Here is a 20,460-nt window from a genome sequence, read left to right as displayed (position 1 = left end):
ATGTATTTGCCTCCAATTTCTGTCTTCTCCTTAAAATGTATATTGCCTATAATTTCTGTCTTCTTAAAATGTGTAAAACCAAGCTGTCACCTGACCACCTTTGGCAAGACTGTTCTTGGGATTACTTGAGGCTGTGTTGCAGGCCATGATCACTCATATCGGGCTCAGAATAAACCTCTTCAAATATTTTAGACAGTTTGGCTTTTGTCAACAGTATGTGTATATATACACACACACATATACACACACGTATATACACATATATAAAAATATACATAAATATATATTATATATACATATACATAATATATAAATATATAAAAATATACATATGCATATATGTGTATGTACATATACATATATATAAAACATTCCCTTAACCCCATGTCACTATCCACGTATAACTTTATATTTGTTCCATTATTCAAAGCAAACTTTTGTGGTTTTTTGAATTTTTGAGCTTCCTTTCTCCTTCATCTACTTCACAAGATAGTCTGTCCAATCACTCCATTGAAGCCCCTCTATGAAGGTTAGGAAGGACTGTTATCTTGCACTCTCAGGCAATCAAATTTCTGTGTCACGTTACTTAAACTTTACCCAAAAACTCACATGTAGACTCCTCCCTTCTATTAAAAAGACTGTCTTTTCTAGGCTTCTACCACACCACACTCCTCTGGGTGCTCCACATCTTTTTTGTCCCTTTCTTGTCACCTTTTTTGTGGCCTGACATTTAAATATTAAAATTCTCTTGTCCCCTTCTTTAATTCTCTTAACACACAATCTGCGTATCAATAATTCTAAAACCTATCTTCACATCTACCACCTAAAATGATATCTAGACTAAAATATCTAGCTGCTTGACATTTTTATTTAGATATTCAATAGAGATTTGAAACTTAACATACTCATAATAAAGCTCTTAATCTTATACACATACCCCACATTCCCCTGCAGATGACCGTGCTCATAAGAAAGAATATTGATGCATAAAATCATTGGATTGAGATAAAACAGAGCTTTTTGAAAATGTTAGTTTTGAAAACATTACCCAAAGATTATTTTTGAAATGCCAAGATGAAAAGTTCATAAGATGTATCCATCACTAGCCATTAAAAAGTACTTTAAATCAATAAAAGTATCTATCACTAGCCTTTCCTAGGTGTTGATTTATGATATCTTCTGTCATTGAGAGTCAAATATGGTAATAATTGCTTTCTAAATGCAACTGCTTTTTGCTTTTTTTTTTCTTTTCTGAGACAAGGTCCCACTCTGCCATCCAGACTGGAGTGCAGAGGCACAATCATGGCTCACTACAGACTCAATTTCTCGGGCTTGATAAATGCTACTGCTTTCTGAAAGGCAAAACTCATCATGCGGTTATCATCTCTTGCTTAACTTGATACAATCAAAGCACAATATTCCTCAAAAACATAAAAAATAAATTAAAAGTATAGAAATGTCTTCACTCCATTTCAACAAATAGATCCACTATCAATATTGTTGCTCAGGCTTAAAACCTGGGCACTCTTCTTGATTCTATTTCCTTCAGACCTCATACTTGATCATCACCTGCTATTCACACCTTCAGGTGCATCCCAGTGATACTACTTCCTGTCACCTCTACTCCTAAAACTCTAACCCATGCTGAAAGTGTCTCTCTTTAGAATGCAGGAAAAGCTTCCTAACAGGTGTTTTTAGTTCATTCTTTACAAAGCAGCTAGAGTAGCATTCTCAGAATGTTATTTATAATCTGTCTTTTCTTTGTTTGTAATCTCTCAATGGTTTTTCTCTACAAATTAAGTCAAGTTCCAACTTCTGTACCACAGCATGAAAGGCCTTTTCTGATCTGGTCCCTACCCACGTTTTCAGACTTGCCTTCTTCACCCATTACTCGTTCGGGATCTGCATCACTGTCAAGCCTTCTGAACACATCATTGCCATTTCAGAACATTGGCACGTGTTATTCTTCCTACTTGGAGGGCTCTACACCTGGATCTTTCGATTCCTGTCTCTTTTTTTTTCTCAAATACAGCCTCAGAAACCTTCTTGAATACCATATCTAGGGTAACCCTCCACCTACCTCCACTATCCCATTATACTATTGTATTTACCACATTATTATGAGTTATATTTTAAATTTGTATCAGAGCATAATGTACACACAAAGAGGTATTCAATGTACAAAAAATTTAGACTTGATTTTCTTAAATTGAACATTGGGCATACAATCAGCATTGACATCAAATAAACAGAAATTCAAGAAGATGCTCATGCATCCTTCCAGCCACCAGCCCTCCAACAGTATAGGATAGTTCTGCTGGATCTGTACTTCATATGAAGGGACTCTTTTGTAGCTTGCTTCATTAGTTCAACAGTATGTTTGTAAGTAATATTAGAACATCTATTCTTATTTTATGAACATGTCACAATTTATCCATTTCACCATCAGTGGGCTTTTGATTGCTTCCATATTTTATGTTACCATATGTATTTTGGTAACATTATGCATCCATGTTATCCATTTTGTGTCATTGTAACAGCATATCTGAAGCCGAGTAATTTAAATAAAAGAGATTTATTTAGCTCATATTTCTGCAGGATATACAAGAAAAATGGTGCCAGTATCTGCTCAGTTTCTGGTAAGGGCCATGTGCTTGATCAAAACATGGGAAAGGTCACAGGGTAAAGCAGATATGTGTGAAGAGAGAGGCAAAAACCAGAGGAACATCTGGCTTTATAGCCACCCGCTCTCCTAGCAATTAATCTATTTTTGTAAGAACTAATCCAGTCTTGCCAGAGTGAGAACCCACTGACTATCGCAAGAACGGCACGAAGCCATTCATGAGGGATATGACCCCATGACCCAAATATCTTTCACTAGGCCCCACCTCTCAACACCACCACATCAGGAATCAAATTTCAACATGTATGTTGGTAGAGACAAACCATATCCAAACCATAGCATTCTGCCTCTGACTCCAACAAAAATACAATCATTCCATCCCAATAGTCCCTAGAGTCTTGACTTGTCCCAGCACCAACTCAAAAGTTTAAAGTACAAAGTCTCATTTGAGATTGAAGTCAAGCTCTTTCCAACTATGAGCCTGTGAAAGCAAAGCAAGTTATTTACCTCCACATTACAATGGTGGGACAGACATTTGATAAACATTCTCATTCCAAAAAGGAGAATTTGACCAAAAGAGAGAAATGACAGACCCCATGCAAGTCTGAAACACAGCAGGGCACTCATTAAATCTTAAAGTTCAAGAAAAATCTTATTGGACTCCATGATCCTAGGCGCACTGGTGTAAGGGGTGGGCTCCCAAGGCCTCAGGCACCTCCGCCCCTGTGGAATTGCTGGGCATAGTCACATATCTGCTCTCACAAATTGGAGTTCTATGCCTGCCACTTCTCCAGGCTGAGACTGCATGCTGCTGGTGGCTGTAACATTCTGTGGCCCCACTCCCATCCTGCCCCCATGGTTCTGTTAACCATTGCACCAGTAGGGACTCTCTGTGGCAGCTCTGGGCTCACATTTCCAGTGGGAATTGCCTTAATAGAGGCTCTTGGCAGTGGCTCCACCCCTGCAGCAGTTTTCTGATTAGACTTTCAGGATTTCCAAGCTGTCCTGTGAAATCTGGGTAGCACATGTAATATCTCCATGGCTCTTTTATTTTTGGCACCTGTAGACTTCCCATGTGGAAGCCATGGCTTACCATTTGGGCTCTCTGGAGTAGCCAGAGACACATATGGGGCTTTCTGAGCCACTACTAGATGATGAAGCACGGTCCTGATGCAACACAGGCCACCAGGCTCAGGATAGTCTTCCAAAATAACTCTGCCTTCTCAGGCCTTGGGACTGCAAAGGGAAGGATAGCATGGAAGAGCTTTGAAATGCCTTTGGGATTTTGTTCCCTTTGTTTTGACTATTAGCACCTGGCTCCTTTTCATCCACACTAATATCTTTAGCAAAGGGTCTCTTGGCTGTACCTCTGGTTTCCTCTCATGAAAACACTAATTCTTTACCACATAGCTGGGCTGCAAATTTTCCAAAAATTTACACTCTGCTTCCCTTTTTCCTGGCAGTTAACCTTATGCAGTTAGAAGTAGCTACATAGCAGCATGAGAGCTTTGATGCTTAGAAACTTCTTCCACCAGATATTCTAGTTCATTACTCTTAAATTCAGTCTCCCATAAAGTCGTAGGCCATGGACATCATGGACCCAAGTTCTTTGCAACTGTATAACCAGGTTGACCTTTGCTCCAGTTTCCAGATAAATACTCCTCATTTCTTTCTGAGAACTCATCACAATGGCCTTTACTTGTCTATATTTCTAACAGCATTTTGGCCAGAACCACTTAAACAATTTCTAAAAAGTTGCAAACTTTCTCTTGTCTTTTTATTTTCTCCTGAGCCCTCTCTTTTCCTAAGCCCTCACAATAATTGTCCTTAATGCACCCTTCATGGTAATGCAGTTTTTTTTTGTTTGTTTGTTTGTTTGTTTTTGAGATAGAGTCTCGCTCTGTCGCCCAGGCTGGAGTGCAGTGGCACAATCTCGGCTCACTGCAAGCTCCGCCTCCCGGGTTCACGTCATTCTCCTGCCTCAGCCTCTCCCGAGTAGCTGGGACTACAGGCGCCCATCACCACACCTGGCTAATTTTTTGTATTTTTAGTAGAGACGGGGTTTCACCGTGGTCTCGATCTCCTGACCTCGTGATCTGCCTGCCTCGGCCTCCCAAAGTGCTGGGATTACAAGCGTGAGCCACTGCGCCCAGCCTGGTAATGCAGTTTTTTTTTAGCCCCCTCCTCCAAACTCTTCCAAATTCTGCCCATTACCCAATTCCAAGCCACTTCTATATTTTCATGTATCTTTATAGTAACACCCCACTCCCTGGTACCAATTTTCTGTCTTAGTCCATTTTATGTTGCTATAGAAGAATACCTGAGACTGAGTAATTTATTTAAAAAAAGAAGCTGATTTTGACTATCATTCTGAAGGCTGAGAAGTATGAGAAACATGGGGCCAGCATCTGTTTGACTTCAGGTGAGGGACGAAGGCTAGCTCAAAACATGGTGGAGAAGGTCAAAGGTGGAGCAAAGCCTGAAGGATGTACTGGCTTTATAAAACCCACTCTCCCAGAAATGAATTAACTCCTCCAAGAGGTAGTTCAGACTTGCCTAAGTGAAGATTCGCTCACTAACACAAGAATAGCACCAAGCCATTCATGAAGGGTCTGCCTCCATGACCCAAACATCTCCCATTAGGCCTGACTCCCAACAACACCATATTGGGGATCAAATTTCAACATAAGTTTTGGTGGGGGCAAATAAACCAAATTCAAACTATAATATATCTATCAAGAATTCACTCAAGAATGGACCTGCAGGGGTGCAGGATATGGATATGTTTAGCTTTAGTCACAGCTACCACAGACAACATGTTGGATATATGTGTTTTTTTGCTTGCTCACTTGTTTTATTTATTTTTGTTCATTGTCTTTTCCCCACTGGAATGCAAATTTCTCAAGTGCAATTGCTTTGTTTGTCTTGGTCACAGCTATAAAGCATGAATGAGTGAATGAGGAAGCTGTATCTGAAGAATATAATGTTCTATCAATCACATTTCTTGAAATTCTGCCATCTAGTCTACTAATTAAAATTATTATCCTACAGAATTTTCTTGCTTCCCTGAAACTCACTGTTCTTATATGTAAACTATGACTCATAACAAGTTCTGCTTCCTTTGTTATGAAGTTGTTAAAGGATGATGAACCTGGCAAGGCACATAAATTTTTAAGTTTTAGAGATTGATGAATGTGATCATGATTATGACCATGATGATGTTTGTATAATGATAACCCCGCATGGTGAATTATAATTTTGATAAAGTCACCCTTCTGATGATGAGTGAACTCTTTATATAATTGGGATACTAACCATGTATTGGCACATGCTTTCTTTCCTCAATTCCTGGATCAATATGGAACATGAATATTAACTATGCCCTAATACTATTACATGGCTGATATATGCTTAACCTTGATGATCTCATGAGACATTTGAAAAGCATTTTACTGCCTTCCTAACCCATCCCCCTGTATGTTTCTCCAGTGTTTTAGAAACCCCCTTACCCCTCAGATATACAGTGTTCTCATGATGTCTTTTCTAGGCAATGTCCTTTGCTTTCATCCATTTATTTTAAGTTATCTGACAAATAGTTTTCACTAATGTGTTGCAAAAAAAAGATACTGTACTTTTACTGAAAGTAATAAGCACCTGATTGTAGTGAGTACAATACCTGTTTAAGAAGACTATGTTCAATGACTCTTTCTACCAGCTTGCAGATGGAAACACATTTTTGTGTTTATGGAACCCTCTTGTATTTATTTAGAATACATGCGAACATGGCAGGAGAAAGGGAAGGTATAAGAAAAAAGAAAAGAGAAGGAAAAGAGATCAAGAGGACATGTTTTTTACATTAGTTTTTTTTTTTTTTTCCACCAAGTTGAACGCTCTTTGAGGAAAAAAACACATGAAACTGTTTTTCCTCTGCTTCCATACCACACAACAATCAACATATAAGATGTATGGGCCCAAATGAGTGGGGGATTTTTTGATACACAACAAGCAAACAATCATTTCTGCAGTGGACAACATCTGGGTGTCCTCCAAATCAATTCCATTCTGCCACTATCTACAGTCGAATGCTCTAGCCCAAGCTAAACTCCCATGATCATCTGCCACTATCTATCTGGAGATAGTGTCAGATCCCACAGGGTGAGGGCTCAGTCCCATAATACTGCCTTCCATTTCCAGTGCCAATTACAAGCCCCAAGTTGTCCTGTGCTTTTGACCAAGTGATTGTAAACTGGGGATCCCACGGCCTTTCCTTTGGTTCAGTTAGTTTGCTATAGAGCCTCACAGAATTCAAGGAAACACTTACCTATGTTTACCATTTATTATAAATGATATTACAAAGGATACATAGAAACAGCCAGATGAAAAGACACAGAGGGTGAGGTCTGGAAGAGCGTAAGAGTTTCTGCCTCTGTGGAGTTGGGGCATGCTACCCTCCAGGCACATAGGTGCGTTCTTATCACCCTCCTGTTCAGCTTCATGAGTTCAGCTATCCAGAAGTTTTCTGTCCTCTACTTTTGGCCCTTATATGGAAAACTTTATTGAATAGTCATGATTGAAGCATGGACAATCGCATAGAAATATGACTGAACAAAGAGTATGACCTAATGTTGATAGACTGAGTGGGGACACACATGAAGGCCTGTCTGATCAGATTCTTCTTGGCTTCTCTGTATAGCATTCCCTCCTCCAGGGTATGAGAGAGGGCCTCTTTTGAAACAGAGGTCTTATGACCTGCAATCAGACAAGGTAGTCAGACAATTTCTCTGTGGCCAAAAGTGGGGAAAGACTGGATTATATTTTTAGTTTCTAATGCTTTCTTTGGGGAGAAAAAGAAGCAGGTGAAAAGAGGGAAGGTGAAGATCACAGAGAGAGATTCGGTTTTCTGAGGCCTAAAGCACCACAACATTGTAACATAACTATGGAGTTATGAACCAGAAACCCTATACAAAAAACCAGCATTGTAATCATATCACTCCCTCCCTTTTTGCTTCATCTTTCAATGAAAGCACAGCCACAGTGACCACAGAGTCTCCCATTTACCATATGCATGGGAAGGAGTCGCCTGTCAAAAGGCACCTCCTGACACCCTTTGAGGACCCTTGAACCTCCCCAAGGCCCTCTTCAGAGCTCCAGTCACATCCTTGTTTCTAAGGCTGTAGATGAGGGGGTTCAGCATGGGGGTGAGAATGGTGTAAAACACAGAGAGGACTTTGTCCTGGGCTGGTGTGTGGTAAGAGTGTGGCAGCATGTAGGTGTACATGGCAGCCCCATAGAACAAGGACACCACAGTCATGTGGGATGAACAAGTGGCAAATGCCTTCTTCCTGCCCTCCACTGAGCTCATGCGCTGAACTGTGGTCAGGATTCGGGCATAGGAAGCAAGGACTACAGAGAAAGGAATCAGCAGCATCAAAACACAGCACACATACATCACTGTCTCGTAGAGGGCTGTGTCTGCACATGCCAACTTCAGGACTGCCGGCGCCTCACAGAAGAAGTGGTTAATCTCCCGGGAATTGCAGAAGGGAAAGCTCATGGTGATGGGGGTTAGGAGGAAGCCATCCAAAGAGCCCCCAAACCAGGAACCTGCTATAATCATCCAACAGACCCGGCGGCTCATGAGGACAGGGTATCTCAGAGGGTTGCAGATGGCCACATAGCGGTCATAGGCCATGAGGCCCAGCAGGAAGAATTCAGCTCCCACAAGGGTAAGGTAGAGGAAGTGTTGAGCTGTGCACCCCACAAAGGAAATGGTCCTTTGATCCAGCAGGTAATCAACCAGCATCTTAGGCACAATGGTGGAAATGTACATCATGTCAATTAAGGAAAGGTGGCTGAGGAGGAAGTACATGGGTGTATGAAGGCGCAAATCTGTTTGGATCAGGAAGATCATAACCCCATTGGCCATCAGTGCGGTGAAGAAGATGATAGAGATGATGGCAAAAAGAAGACCTGAGGTTTCCTTTCTGTTGAACAGCCCCATGAAAGTGAAGTCTGTAGAGGATGTGTTGTACACTTCCATTGATCCTACAGTTGTGCCAATATAAGGTAATATCTTCCAAATCAGATGATAGCATTCCCAGGGCAGTAAAATAACAACACATGAATTAATTGTTAGGCAGCAAACTTTTAAAAGTGGGAAGAAAACATTTAAAAAATAGTATTCTTGGCACATCGAGACTGATATCTAGCATTTAATCTATTCCAGAAGGTTTTTAAATAAAATTGTTCATTATTAATCAATAATTGCTTAAATACATTGGAGAAGATGATGTCAGCAGATGACACTGTATTACAATGATATACATAACAATGCCTAAGGTTGCACACCATGCTACACAGCAGTTAAACATACCATGGTCTGGTGTGTGTGTGTGTGTGTGTGTGTATTGCCTTAGATGCATTTAAATTTGTATTATTATTTAATGTGTCTTTGTATGGTCAGCATCACCACTACTTTCAAAACATCTTTGGTGCTGGCTGTGAGTAGCTCATGTCTTCCATTTAGCTACAAGTATGGTTTATCTACCATTTGGATCACAAGTCACTGTCCACATCATGAGCGTATACTTGGTGTCAGTTTATCCATGTTCCAGACAAATTATAAGGGATGAAATAAAAAGGGCAACAGAAACTCAATGGAAACTGCCCTTGCAAATTTAGACATAAAAATTATTCTCAATACAAGAGGCATTCAGTGTTATAGAACTTTATTTTCCATTTTAAGATGATGAGGAATTAGCATTAGGATTATGATTAGCATGACCATTAGAAATCAGTATTAGCAATTAATATTCGGAGCAAATACCACAGGGATGTAAACATTGAGCTATAATTCACTGATTATTTTTGGAAATTAGAATTGTTCATGGTTCTTGATAATTAAGAAAAACTGAGTGCGTTTTATACAATTTCAGGTTACAATAAAGAAACAAATATCCACAACAAACTTCATGAAAGTAAAGGATGATTTTTCATGTGTTTTAAGGCTAAATGTGTTCCAAGAAAGACATTTTACCAACATATTTGGGAGTAAAATTGATCAAACTAGTCTAATGCTCCTCTAAATATTCTAAAAATATTAGCATTTGAGTCAATTGCCCAGAAAAAGAAGTTGCTATTGAGAATAATGATGATGACATTGTGGAGTTTATTTTGCAAAGTGTCATGCTAAGAAGAGCTTTGTAACAATTGACTCCCTGATCTTCACAATAAAACTAAGAAGTGAGGAGCTATAAAAGCCCCTTTCACCAATGAGAGCATTGAGGGTAACGTGTTGGTGGTCACGGGGTCTGTTAGTGTGAGGAGGGTTTGGACTAGATAGTATCAATTCATTATATGTTCATACACATGGCATTGTGTATATAGGAAACTTTATATGGGAATAGCAGCTAGACATTTACTGTAATTAGCAAATAAAATGTACCAACCATGTGAACCTGCTAAATTGTTAACAATGTGTAATAATTAATGTGACTACTGAAAACTAGTCATACTTGAGAGTAGATCACATAAATTATTATAATCAGGATTGCTGTTTTATGGATATAAACTATGTGTACAGATATACACACATACATAAAAATGTACACATCTCTACATATGTATATTATATATGTATAATGTATATTTTGCCAGTTAAGAATCTTTGCTGTCAGGTTTTATACATTTTTCGGATACTATGTACAATGTCATCATTATTTACAACCTCCCTCATTTTGCTTTTACCTTTTTTAGGTTTCATTAAAGGAACCTATTAAAATATATTTCTAAAGGGAAACTCCTCTCCAGTTTATGTCTCAGCCTAAATATTAGCAGTATTTCAGCTACTTCCACACTTCCTGCATTTTGGATTTGACTTTTATCATGCGATAAGACACCAGAAACAGAGGGAAAATCATGTGCTGCTTCACAAAGTCGAATAGCAGCCTCTGCTCTCTATTCACACTCCCATTTCATACACACACACACGTATATGTAATGGCGCCCTCTGCTGTCTGTCCACGTTTACTCCCATTTTATACACACACACATATATAATAGCAGCCTGTGCTCTCTATTCACGCTTACTCCCATTTTATACACACACACTCACACGTATATGTAATAGCACAGGGACGTACATATTGAGCTATAACTCACTGATTATTTTTGGAAATTGGAATTTTTCCATAGTTTTGGTAATTAAGAAAAACTAAGTGACTGTTTTATACAATTTCAGGTTACAATAAAATCTGCAACAAACTTCAAGAACATAAAGGATGATCTTTTATCCATTATATATATAAGTATATACATTCATAATCTCCTCCCATAGATTTATATACGTATATATGTAACTCTTCTGTGGTTCTAGCTTTTTCTATAGCCAGCTAGCCCTGTAAACCCAGCAATACAAAGGGAAATTCTAAAGTCGACTCCATTTTGCAGCCAACTGGCCTTACTTTTCCTATCTGCATACAAAAGGTCTAATTTATCAGAGAACAAGCCCTCCTGAAAGTAAATTATGATTTTAAGTAAAATGTTCTGTTAAATTTATTATCTGCTCTCTCACTAGAGTGAGCACAATAAGTAACTATACTTGTTGAATTTCTCCTGGGCATAGATGGTACAGCTTTGCTAAGGTTTAGTACACATAAAAATAATCAGAAAATGTTTGAAATGATTCTGTGACTTTATATAGGCATTTGTTTCTGAAATGATGAAGGCAACATATAGTGAAACAAAATTTAGAATTAAATGAATTGAGTTCTTCCTCTGGTCATGATATTAATTAATTCTGTGACCTTGGATTCTCTTCCTTAACACCCTGAGCCTCAGTATCTGCTTATATTAATTGAGATAATGAAATATTCAGGGTTACTTTAAGAATCAAATAAGGAATTTATAGTTACAGGTACAAATATTTTATACAATACAAAGTAAAATGTAAGATATCTGCAAATTATTTCAAAACTATTAGTAAATGGGTGCGAATTCTCAATCTCTCATTTCAGCAATCTACATATTCAACTAAATTCTATGAATTTAAATTGCAAATACCTCCTGATCTTCAGAAAAGGTCTGTAAACCCAGGTGCTCCCAGTGAAGTTACATCAGCAGTTAAAGTCTATCTTTTCCCCCAAATATCCTTGGACTTGAAAGGATTGTTACTTAGTAGAAATTCTCAGAAAAATGTGTGCATTTCAATTAAGCTTGCAGAAAATCTAAATGCCTTTGAAGAGCAGAAGTATACTTGGCCTGCAAATTTTGAGAAAATTATTTAAAAAAAGTTAATGGATAAAATAGACATAATTTTATTGGATAAAATTGTCTTTTAGGCTTAAACTATTTTTTATTGCATTATACCATACACCAAGAGATAAATCAATGCATTTATATTATCCTGACATTTGTAAATATTCTCTACTATTTTATAAGGGGTACATGTTGGTTGAGTGGGGATGGCCGCAAATATTTTCCTCCCACATCACTACAGTCTGAAGGTAGGACACAATGCTTGCCCAGGACTGTCATCATCACCAAGTCCATCCTTTAAATCAAGTGACAAGATAATTCCTAAGTTGTAAGTTGCAGCTTTTGCCTGCTTCCGTGTGACCACTGGTGAAGCTCCCGCCAAAGAAAAGAGCAAGCTCCATGCTCCCTCCATGCAGCAGCCTTGTTGTTAGGAAGCTCTGTGTTAGCTTAGATTACAGCTGCTTCATGCAGTTTTCTTCCTTTTCCTCTGAATCTGCTTGGAACCAGATTTCTCTCTTTGCAGTATTCAACATTTTGTAATGTGAATATGACTACAAGGGTTTCTTTCCTCCTTCTCTATACCAGTCATACTTCTCCAGTTATTTTATGCATTCATGTATGAATTTTTTTCCAAAGTGTTCAACTTCCAGGTATTTACCGGGGAAAGCTTTTGCAATGTCTATTTTAGAATATAATACTTCAATTTCAACAGATGACTCTAGGTGCGGTTTTTCCTGTACAGAATACACTGGCAACATTACTTTTCCGTTGTTAGCCCAGACACACTGAGGCATTATATACACATTCAAACTTACAGTTATCTTTCCACATGAGAAGTTCTCAAGACAGGTCAATACAGTGTTGTGCAATTTTTGAGACTAAATACAAAAATATATGTTCCTAATTTTTCTCTGTGTTCCTAAATTCTGTTTAGTATCTCAGAAAGTTGGAATCATTAAGAATGAACTCATATTGAAATAATAATCATACAATTATTAGATAATAAAGCACTGATGTACTCTGACAATTTTAGAGTAACTTAGAACCACATTCTTCAACCAACACACACCTCCTACAAGACCCGTAAAGAGACTACACACTAGAATAAACCCCTCAACTAGAGAGGCTGTTATTGTGATGAGAGTTTATTTTATGCTTTGGTGTGGTGGACACTAAAAAAATGCCTGTGAATCATTGGCAAAGTGGATCTGAGAAATCCAGGTGTTGTGCACATTCTTTGAAATCATTGTGGAAAAAAGGATTTTTAAAATGCTTGCACATTTGACAGTCAGGCAACGAGTCTACGTTGGAAATTCGAACGCCTGTAGGAGTCTGCCTTACGTCAGCTCTGTGTCTTTAATGCAAGCATCTTCAACTCTCCAATCATCAGTGATCTTATCTGTAAAATGACGGGAAGGAGACGAAGACAATGCACCACTCAGCGATTCAGGAAGCCTGGTTCACAGTCTGTACTTCAGAAACCAGGAGTTAAGTACAGGTTTTTCCTTTAGATCTTCTGTGCCTTTCAAACAGTATTGTCCTTATCCTATCTAACTCATAAGACTAAGGTTTGCTTAAATGATTTTTTAAAAAACAAGCAGCAAACATTTAAGAAAAGATTCTTTGCACTGTTACACTCGATAGCATCCTTACACCTGAGATTTACAATACTCACTCCATGTAATTCCCACAGATAATCAAACAGGCCATCTTTTCCTCAATGCACTTGCACTTGGCATGGAGGGAATGGGACAGTCATTACTCATCATACTTGTACCTGAGATTTCCAGCCCAGGAGTTGCAGACAGGTCTGCCTCAACTTTCTTAGATCCATTTTATGTAAATCTTGTTTATGTCATATAAAGAATGTAAATTCAGTCAGACCACAATAAAATGTTCTGGAAACCCAGTCATTTGCATATGCACCAAATATTTAAAGTGCTACTATGAGGAGGAGTCAGTCTAGGTGCTCATCAGCATTTGACTTCTTACCTGTGAAATTCCTGCATAATTCCAAAAGACCTGGATTTTCATTAAGGGAATAGGAAGAGTGGAACAAGCAAAGAGTGAGTCTAAGTACAGCAGAAGCTCCCAGATGATCCATTTTAATTGCCTAATTTTACTCAGGGATGTTGCGTCATTTAGACAAAACCTTAACTATTAAATCCAATTATTTAATTTTCAAAGAGCTTCATAAAGTAATGTATTTATGTGTTCCATATGATCTCACATTTCTCATATCTCCTCTCATCCATGCAATCTGAATGCCACCCACTCAAAACAGCACATGACACACATCACTAAGTAGACATCAAGGAATAGAATAGACATACTTTTCATAAAAATTATCCAAATATCTAATTTTATTCCAAACTGTATTCCAACAAAAATGATTATCTGTCACTTACAGAGAGCTGAATCTGTCAGGAGAGCCATTCAGAGTAGTAGATAGAGAAGGTTATGTATAATTTAGTAAATCAAAAACTTACTGGCAAACTACAAGAACTTTATGTAACTAAACAAGCGATGAAGAACTAAGACTTTTTAGAAGGTTGAAGGTGATATTTTGCTAGAAAGAAAAATGATTAGATTTAGTAGATTTAAATTCTCATCTAGCTTATACCGAGAAGAAAACACACAAAGCAATTCATAGTCATTGGCATCCACAACAGGAAATCCTTGAACATCTAGGCCATCTGGATGCCAAAGTGCTGTCAGCATGTTACCCTGAAGATCCAGTATGCATAGATTTCTAATTTGGATTTATGAACTTGGCATGACTGAAGGTATCCTTAGCAACTGGTGATGGAGTTAGGACAAAGAGAGACATGCGACAAATTTGTTAGGAGCTATTTTTGTAATATAACTCTGCAGAAGGAAGTATTATTAAGCCAAACAAATAAATGCCACCTTAGAAATCCTTGAAACAATTTGCATTGCCAGGACAATTTGCATAAATTCTCCAGCCTTCTAGAAACATGTAATAATGTCTATTTCTTATCTTTACAGGAAAATATTTAGCAACTAAACAGGTCAGAAAAACTAAAAATGCAGGAAGAAAGCAGCAGACCAGTAAAGAATGCCGAATTATTCTGGGTGTTCTGCTTTTGAGGTCCCTGGAGCGAAGAGGGAGCGCCCAGATTGAAAAGAGGCATGAGTTTAAATAGTTTTCTTTGAGGGACATGGAATGAGGTGCTCTGGGAAGAGCAAGTTTCTTCCTTTTGGATCTCAGGAGACTTTAATGAGACGGACTTATTACAGCTAATGAGAAGTGTATTGATGGGATGGAAAACCGTGAACATTTCAGTGACATGCACTTTGAGAATGTGTTTCTACTCCTGTGCTTCAAAGTGTAAAACTGATTTCCTGAGTGTTTCATCAGAAAGTTCTGCCAGCAGCTCTTCCTCACAGAGAAATGTGGGAACAAATGTGGAAAGCCATTAAAAAGATAGAAATTAGCTTTATTTCTATTATATTTTAGTAACATAACATCTGTTATGTTTATTGGTAGTTTAATAATTATTATTTTATTTGAGCATAAAGGTAATGCATACCCATCGGGAAACACATAATACCAGAGAGGGTTATCGAAAACATATCATATAGATGATTATCCTTACAAAATTGCACTTATACTGTATGTGTTTGTATGTATGTTCGTGGGTATGTGTGTGTGTATGTACCAGTAAACTATAAGAGCTTTCTGTAACTAAACAAGAGGTAGAGAAGCAACAGAGAGACACATGCAGAAACTTAAACACTGTAAATATATATGGCATTTACACCACAACATATATGTGCAGAATGTGCAGGTTTGTTACATAAGTATACATATGTCATGGTGGTTTGCTGCACCCATCAACCCGTCATCTACATTAAGTATTTCTCCTAATGCTCTCCCTCCCCTTGCCCCCCACACTTCAACAGGCCCCAGTGTGTGATGTTCCCCTCCCTGTGGCCATATGTTCTCATTGTTCAACTTCCACTTATGAGTGATAACATGTGGCATTTGGTTTTCTGTTCCTGTGTTAGTGTGCTGAGAATGATGGTTTCCAACTTCATCTATGTCCCTGCAAAGGACATTGACTCATTTTTTTAAATGGCTGCATAGTATTCCATGGTGTATATCTGCCACATTTTCTTTATCTAGTCTAACATTGACAGGCATTTGGGTTGGTTCCAAGTCTTTGCTATTGTGAATAGTGCTGCAATAAACATATGTGTGCATGTATCCTTATAGTAGAATGATTTATAATCCTTTGGGTATATACCCAGTAATGGGATTGCTGGGTCAAATGGCATTTCTCGTCCTGGATCCTTGAGGAATTGCCACAGTGTCTTCCACAATGGTTGAACTAATTTACATTCCCACCAATAGTGTAAAAGTGTTCCTATTTCTCCACATCCTCTCCAGCATCTGTTGTTTCCTGACTTTTTGATGATTACCATTCTAACTGGTGTGAGATGGTATCTCACAGTGGTTTTGATTTGCATTTCTCTAATGACCAGTGGTGATGAGCATTTTATTATATGTTTGTTGGCCATATAAATGTCTTCTTTTGAAAAGTGTCTGTTCATATCCTTTGCCCACTTTCTGATGGGGTTGTTTGTTTTTCTCTTGTAAATTTGTTTAAGTTCCTTGTAGATTCTGGATATTAGCCCTTTGTCAGATGGATAGATTGCAAAAATTTTCTCCCATTCTATAGGTTGCCTGTTCACTCTCAGGATAGTTTCTTTTGCTGTGCAGAAGCTCTTTAATTTAATTAGATCCCATTTGTCAATTTTTGCTTTTGTTGCAATTGGTTTTGGTGTTTTAGTCATGAAGTATTTGCCATGCCTATGTACTAAATGGTATTGCCTAGGTTTTCTTCTAAGGTTTTTATGGTTTTAGGTCTCACATTTAAATCTGTAATTCATCTTGAGTTAATTTTTGTATGAGGTGTAAGGAAGGGTTCCAGTTTCCATTTTCTGCATATGGCTAGCCAGTTTTCCTAACACCATTTATTAAATAGGGAATCCTTTCTCTATTGCTTGTTTTTGTCAGATTTGTCAAAGATTAGATGGTTGAGCAACCCCAAGACACGTAATTGTCAGATTCTCCAAGGTTGAAATGAAGGAAAAAATGTTAAGGGCAGCCAGAGAGAAAGATCAGATTACCCACAAAAGGAAGCCCATCAGACTAGGAGTGGATCTCTCTGCAGAAACCCTACAAGCCAGAAGAGAGTGGGGGTCAATATTCAACATTCTTAAAGAAAAAAATTTTCAACCCAGAATTTCATATCCAGCCAAAGTAAGCTTCATATGTGAAGGAGAAATAAAATCCTTTATAGACAAGCAAATGCTGAGAGATTTTGTCACCACCAGGCCTGCCTTACAAGAGCTCCTGAAGGAAGCACTAAATATGGAAAAGAAAAACCAGTACCAGCCACTGCCCAAACAAACCAAAATGTAAAGGCCATTGACACTATGAAGAAACTGCATCAACTAATGGGCAAAATAACTAGCTAGCATCATATTGACAGGATCAAATTCACACATAACAATATTAACCTTAAATGTAAATGGGCTAAATGCCCCAGTTAAAAGGCACAGACTGGCAAATTGGATAGTCAAGACCCATCGGTGTGCTGTATTCAGGAGACCCATCTCATGTGCAAAGACATACATAGGCTCAAAATAAAGGGATTGAGGAAGATTTACCAAGCAAATGGGAAGCAAAAAGAAACAAAAAAAATGTAGGGGTTACAATCCTAGTCTCTGATAAAACAGACTTCAAACCAACAAAGATCAAAAAAGACAAAGAAGGGCTTACATAATGGTAAAGGGATCAATGCAATAAGAAGAGCTAACTATCCTAAATATATATGCACCCAATACAGGAGCACTCCGATTCATAAAGCAAGTTCTTAGAGACCTACAAAGAGACTTAAACTCCCACACAATAATAGTGGGAGACTTTAACACCCCACTGTCAATATTAGACAGATCAATGAGATAGAAAATTAACAAGGATATTCAGGACTTGAACTTAACTCTGGGCCAAGCAGACCTAATAGACATTTACAGAACTCTCTACCCCAAATCAACAGAATATACATGCATCTCAGCACCACATAACGCATATTCTAAAATCAACCACATAATTGGAAGTAAAACACTCCTCAGCAAATGCAAAAGAATGAAAATCATAATAAACAGTCTTTCGGACCACAGTGCAATCAAATTAGAACTCAGGATTATGAAACTCACTCAAAACCGCACAACTACATGGAAACTGAACAACCTGCTTCTGAATGACCACTGGGTAAATAACGAAATTAAGGCAGAAATGAGTAAGTTATTTGAAACCAATGAGAACAAAGACACAACGTAACAGAATCTCTGGAACACAGCTAAAGAAGTGTTTAGAGGTAAATTTATAGCACTAAATGCCCACAGGAGAAAGCAGGAAATATATAAAATTGACACCCTAACATCACAATTAAAAGAACTAGAGAAGCAGGAGCAAAGAACTTCAAAAGCTAGCAGAAGACAAGAAATAACTAAGATCAGAGCAGAATTGAAGGAGATAGAGACACAAAAAACCCTTCAAAAATTCAGTGAATCCAGGAGCTGGTTTTTTGAAAAGATTAACGAATAGATAGAATGCTAGGCAGACTAATAAAGAAGAAAAGAGAGAGGAATCAAATAGACACAATAAAATATGATAAAGGGGATATCACCACTGATCTCACAGAAGTACAAACTACCATCAGAGAATACTAAAAACACCTCTATGCAAACAAACTAGAAAAACTATTTTATCCCTTTCTGTAGGTTGTTTGCTTACTCAGTTGATAGTTTCTTTTGCTGTGCAAAAGCTCCTTAGTTTAATTAGGTCCGTCTCGTCAATTTTTGTTTTGGTTGCAATTGCTTTGGAGGATTTAGTCACAAATTATTTCCCATGGCCAATGTTCAGAATGGGGTTTTGTAGGCTTCCTTCTAGGCTTCTTAGTTTGAGTTATTACATTTAAATCTTTATTTCATCTTGATTTAATTTTTGTATATAGTGAAAGGCAGGGGTCCACTTGCATTCTTCTGCGTATGGCTATCCAGCTATTACAGCACCATTTATTAGGTAGGGAGTCCTTTCCCCATTGCTTGCTTTTGTCAACTTTGTCAAAGATAAACAGGGTGTAGGTCTGTGGCTTTATTTCTTTGTTCTCTATTTGGTTCCATTTGGTCTATGTGTCTGTTTTTATACCAGTACCATCTGCTTTGGTTACTGGAACATTATATTATAGTTTGAAGCCAGGTATTGTGATATCTTTAGCATTATTCTTTTTGCTTAGGGTTACTTTGGCTTTTTGGTCTCTTTTTCAGTTTCATCTTAATTTTAGAATAGTTGTCCCTAATTCTGTGAAAAATAAAGTCTGTAGTTTTTTATGAATAACATTAAATCTGTAGATTTCTTTGGGCCACTTTAATGAGATTAATTCTTCCAACCAGTGAGCATGGAATGTTTATCTGTTCGTTTGAGTCTTATTTACTTTCCTTCAGCAGTGTTTTGTGGTTCTCCAGTAGAGATCTTTCACCTCTGTGGCTAACTGTATTCGTAGATATTTTATTTTTGTGGCTGTTGTAAGTGGAATTGAGTTCTTGATTTGGCTCTCAGCTTGAATGTTATCGGTGTTTAGAAACGTTACTGAATTTTGCACATTAATTTTGTATCCTAAGTCTTTACTTGAAGTTGTTTCTCAGTTCCAGGAATCTTTTGGCAAAGTCTTTTGGTTTTGGGGGGGTATTGAATCATATTATCAGCAAATAGACACAGTTTGCCTCTTCTTTTCCTTATTTAGATGCTTTTTATTTCCTCTTGCTGTGTGACTGCTATGCTATAAACCATTAGATGGCACTTATGGGTAAGAGCTGACTGCAGCCAATGTGGCACCCCATGCCCTAGAACTCATCCCGAGGAACCCACCTATGTCCATCCTTGCTAATTAGTTTTCATCACTCTTCCCACAGAGCTTACATGTGACCTCAGAAGAATCCTCAGCACAGCAATCCAAAAACCCAGCAGTGATCTCTGTAACTAGCATGTACCAAAAACTCAACAGTTTGACAAAACTACCTTGAATTCTTCTCCTGCATTAATAATTCTCCACATTTCATTTAAGCATCATTGTGAACGCCTGATGCTTGTCAGGCTGAATATCTCTGGATAGGTACTAGAAGACGCCAGACTCCTGTTGCTCTATGGTCCCCAATCATTCCACCTACAGTCCTGCATTTTTTAATGTAAAACCATTGACTTCTTGAGAAAATCAATTCATAACAAAAATCACTGTATGTGCTACACGATACCTACATATTTCTAAAGTCTAGTAATAAAATGACATATATTTATGACATTATGAATTTCAGAATAGTGACAAAAACCTTTAGAAATGTTGCTCGCGTTCTTCCTCAAGTTTCCAAAAGGGTTGTGCATGACTTGATTGTTGCCGTGTTAATTTTGTTCTGAGGGAATCAACAACCATACTTAGAAGAGTAGCCCCTATTCTCTTAAGTAGAAACTCAGGCTAAGGCAACAGAGTCAT

At 37.9% G+C, this 20,460-nt stretch overlaps 2 protein-coding genes across 2 annotated transcripts in view; both read right to left on the bottom strand.

Moving 5' to 3' along the window:
* The window catches only part of LOC129458131 (olfactory receptor 2G6), a 241,162-nt gene that overhangs the window by 97,280 nt on the left and 123,422 nt on the right, over nt 1-20,460 (bottom strand).
* Nucleotides 6,688-11,881, bottom strand: OR2T1 (olfactory receptor family 2 subfamily T member 1). The gene is made up of 2 exons (XM_055234599.2): nt 11,684-11,881; nt 6,688-8,696 (listed from the first exon to the last, which is right to left on the bottom strand). Exon 2 carries the CDS (start codon nt 8,661-8,663, stop codon nt 7,707-7,709), a length of 957 nt encoding a protein of 318 aa, XP_055090574.1. The 5' UTR covers nt 8,664-8,696; nt 11,684-11,881; the 3' UTR covers nt 6,688-7,706.

The sequence above is a fragment of the Symphalangus syndactylus genome, chromosome 19 (assembly GCF_028878055.3).
Source record: "Symphalangus syndactylus isolate Jambi chromosome 19, NHGRI_mSymSyn1-v2.1_pri, whole genome shotgun sequence".
Taxonomy (NCBI): Eukaryota; Metazoa; Chordata; class Mammalia; order Primates; family Hylobatidae; genus Symphalangus; species Symphalangus syndactylus.
Note: the sequence above shows the minus strand (reverse complement) of the source record. Positions and strands in the feature narration are given on the sequence as shown.

What these genes read in the sequence shown, in the direction of transcription:
- OR2T1 (XM_055234599.2), bottom strand. Translation starts at nt 8,663, where the DNA reads ATGGAAGTGTACAACACATCCTCTACAGACTTCACTTTCATGGGGCTG.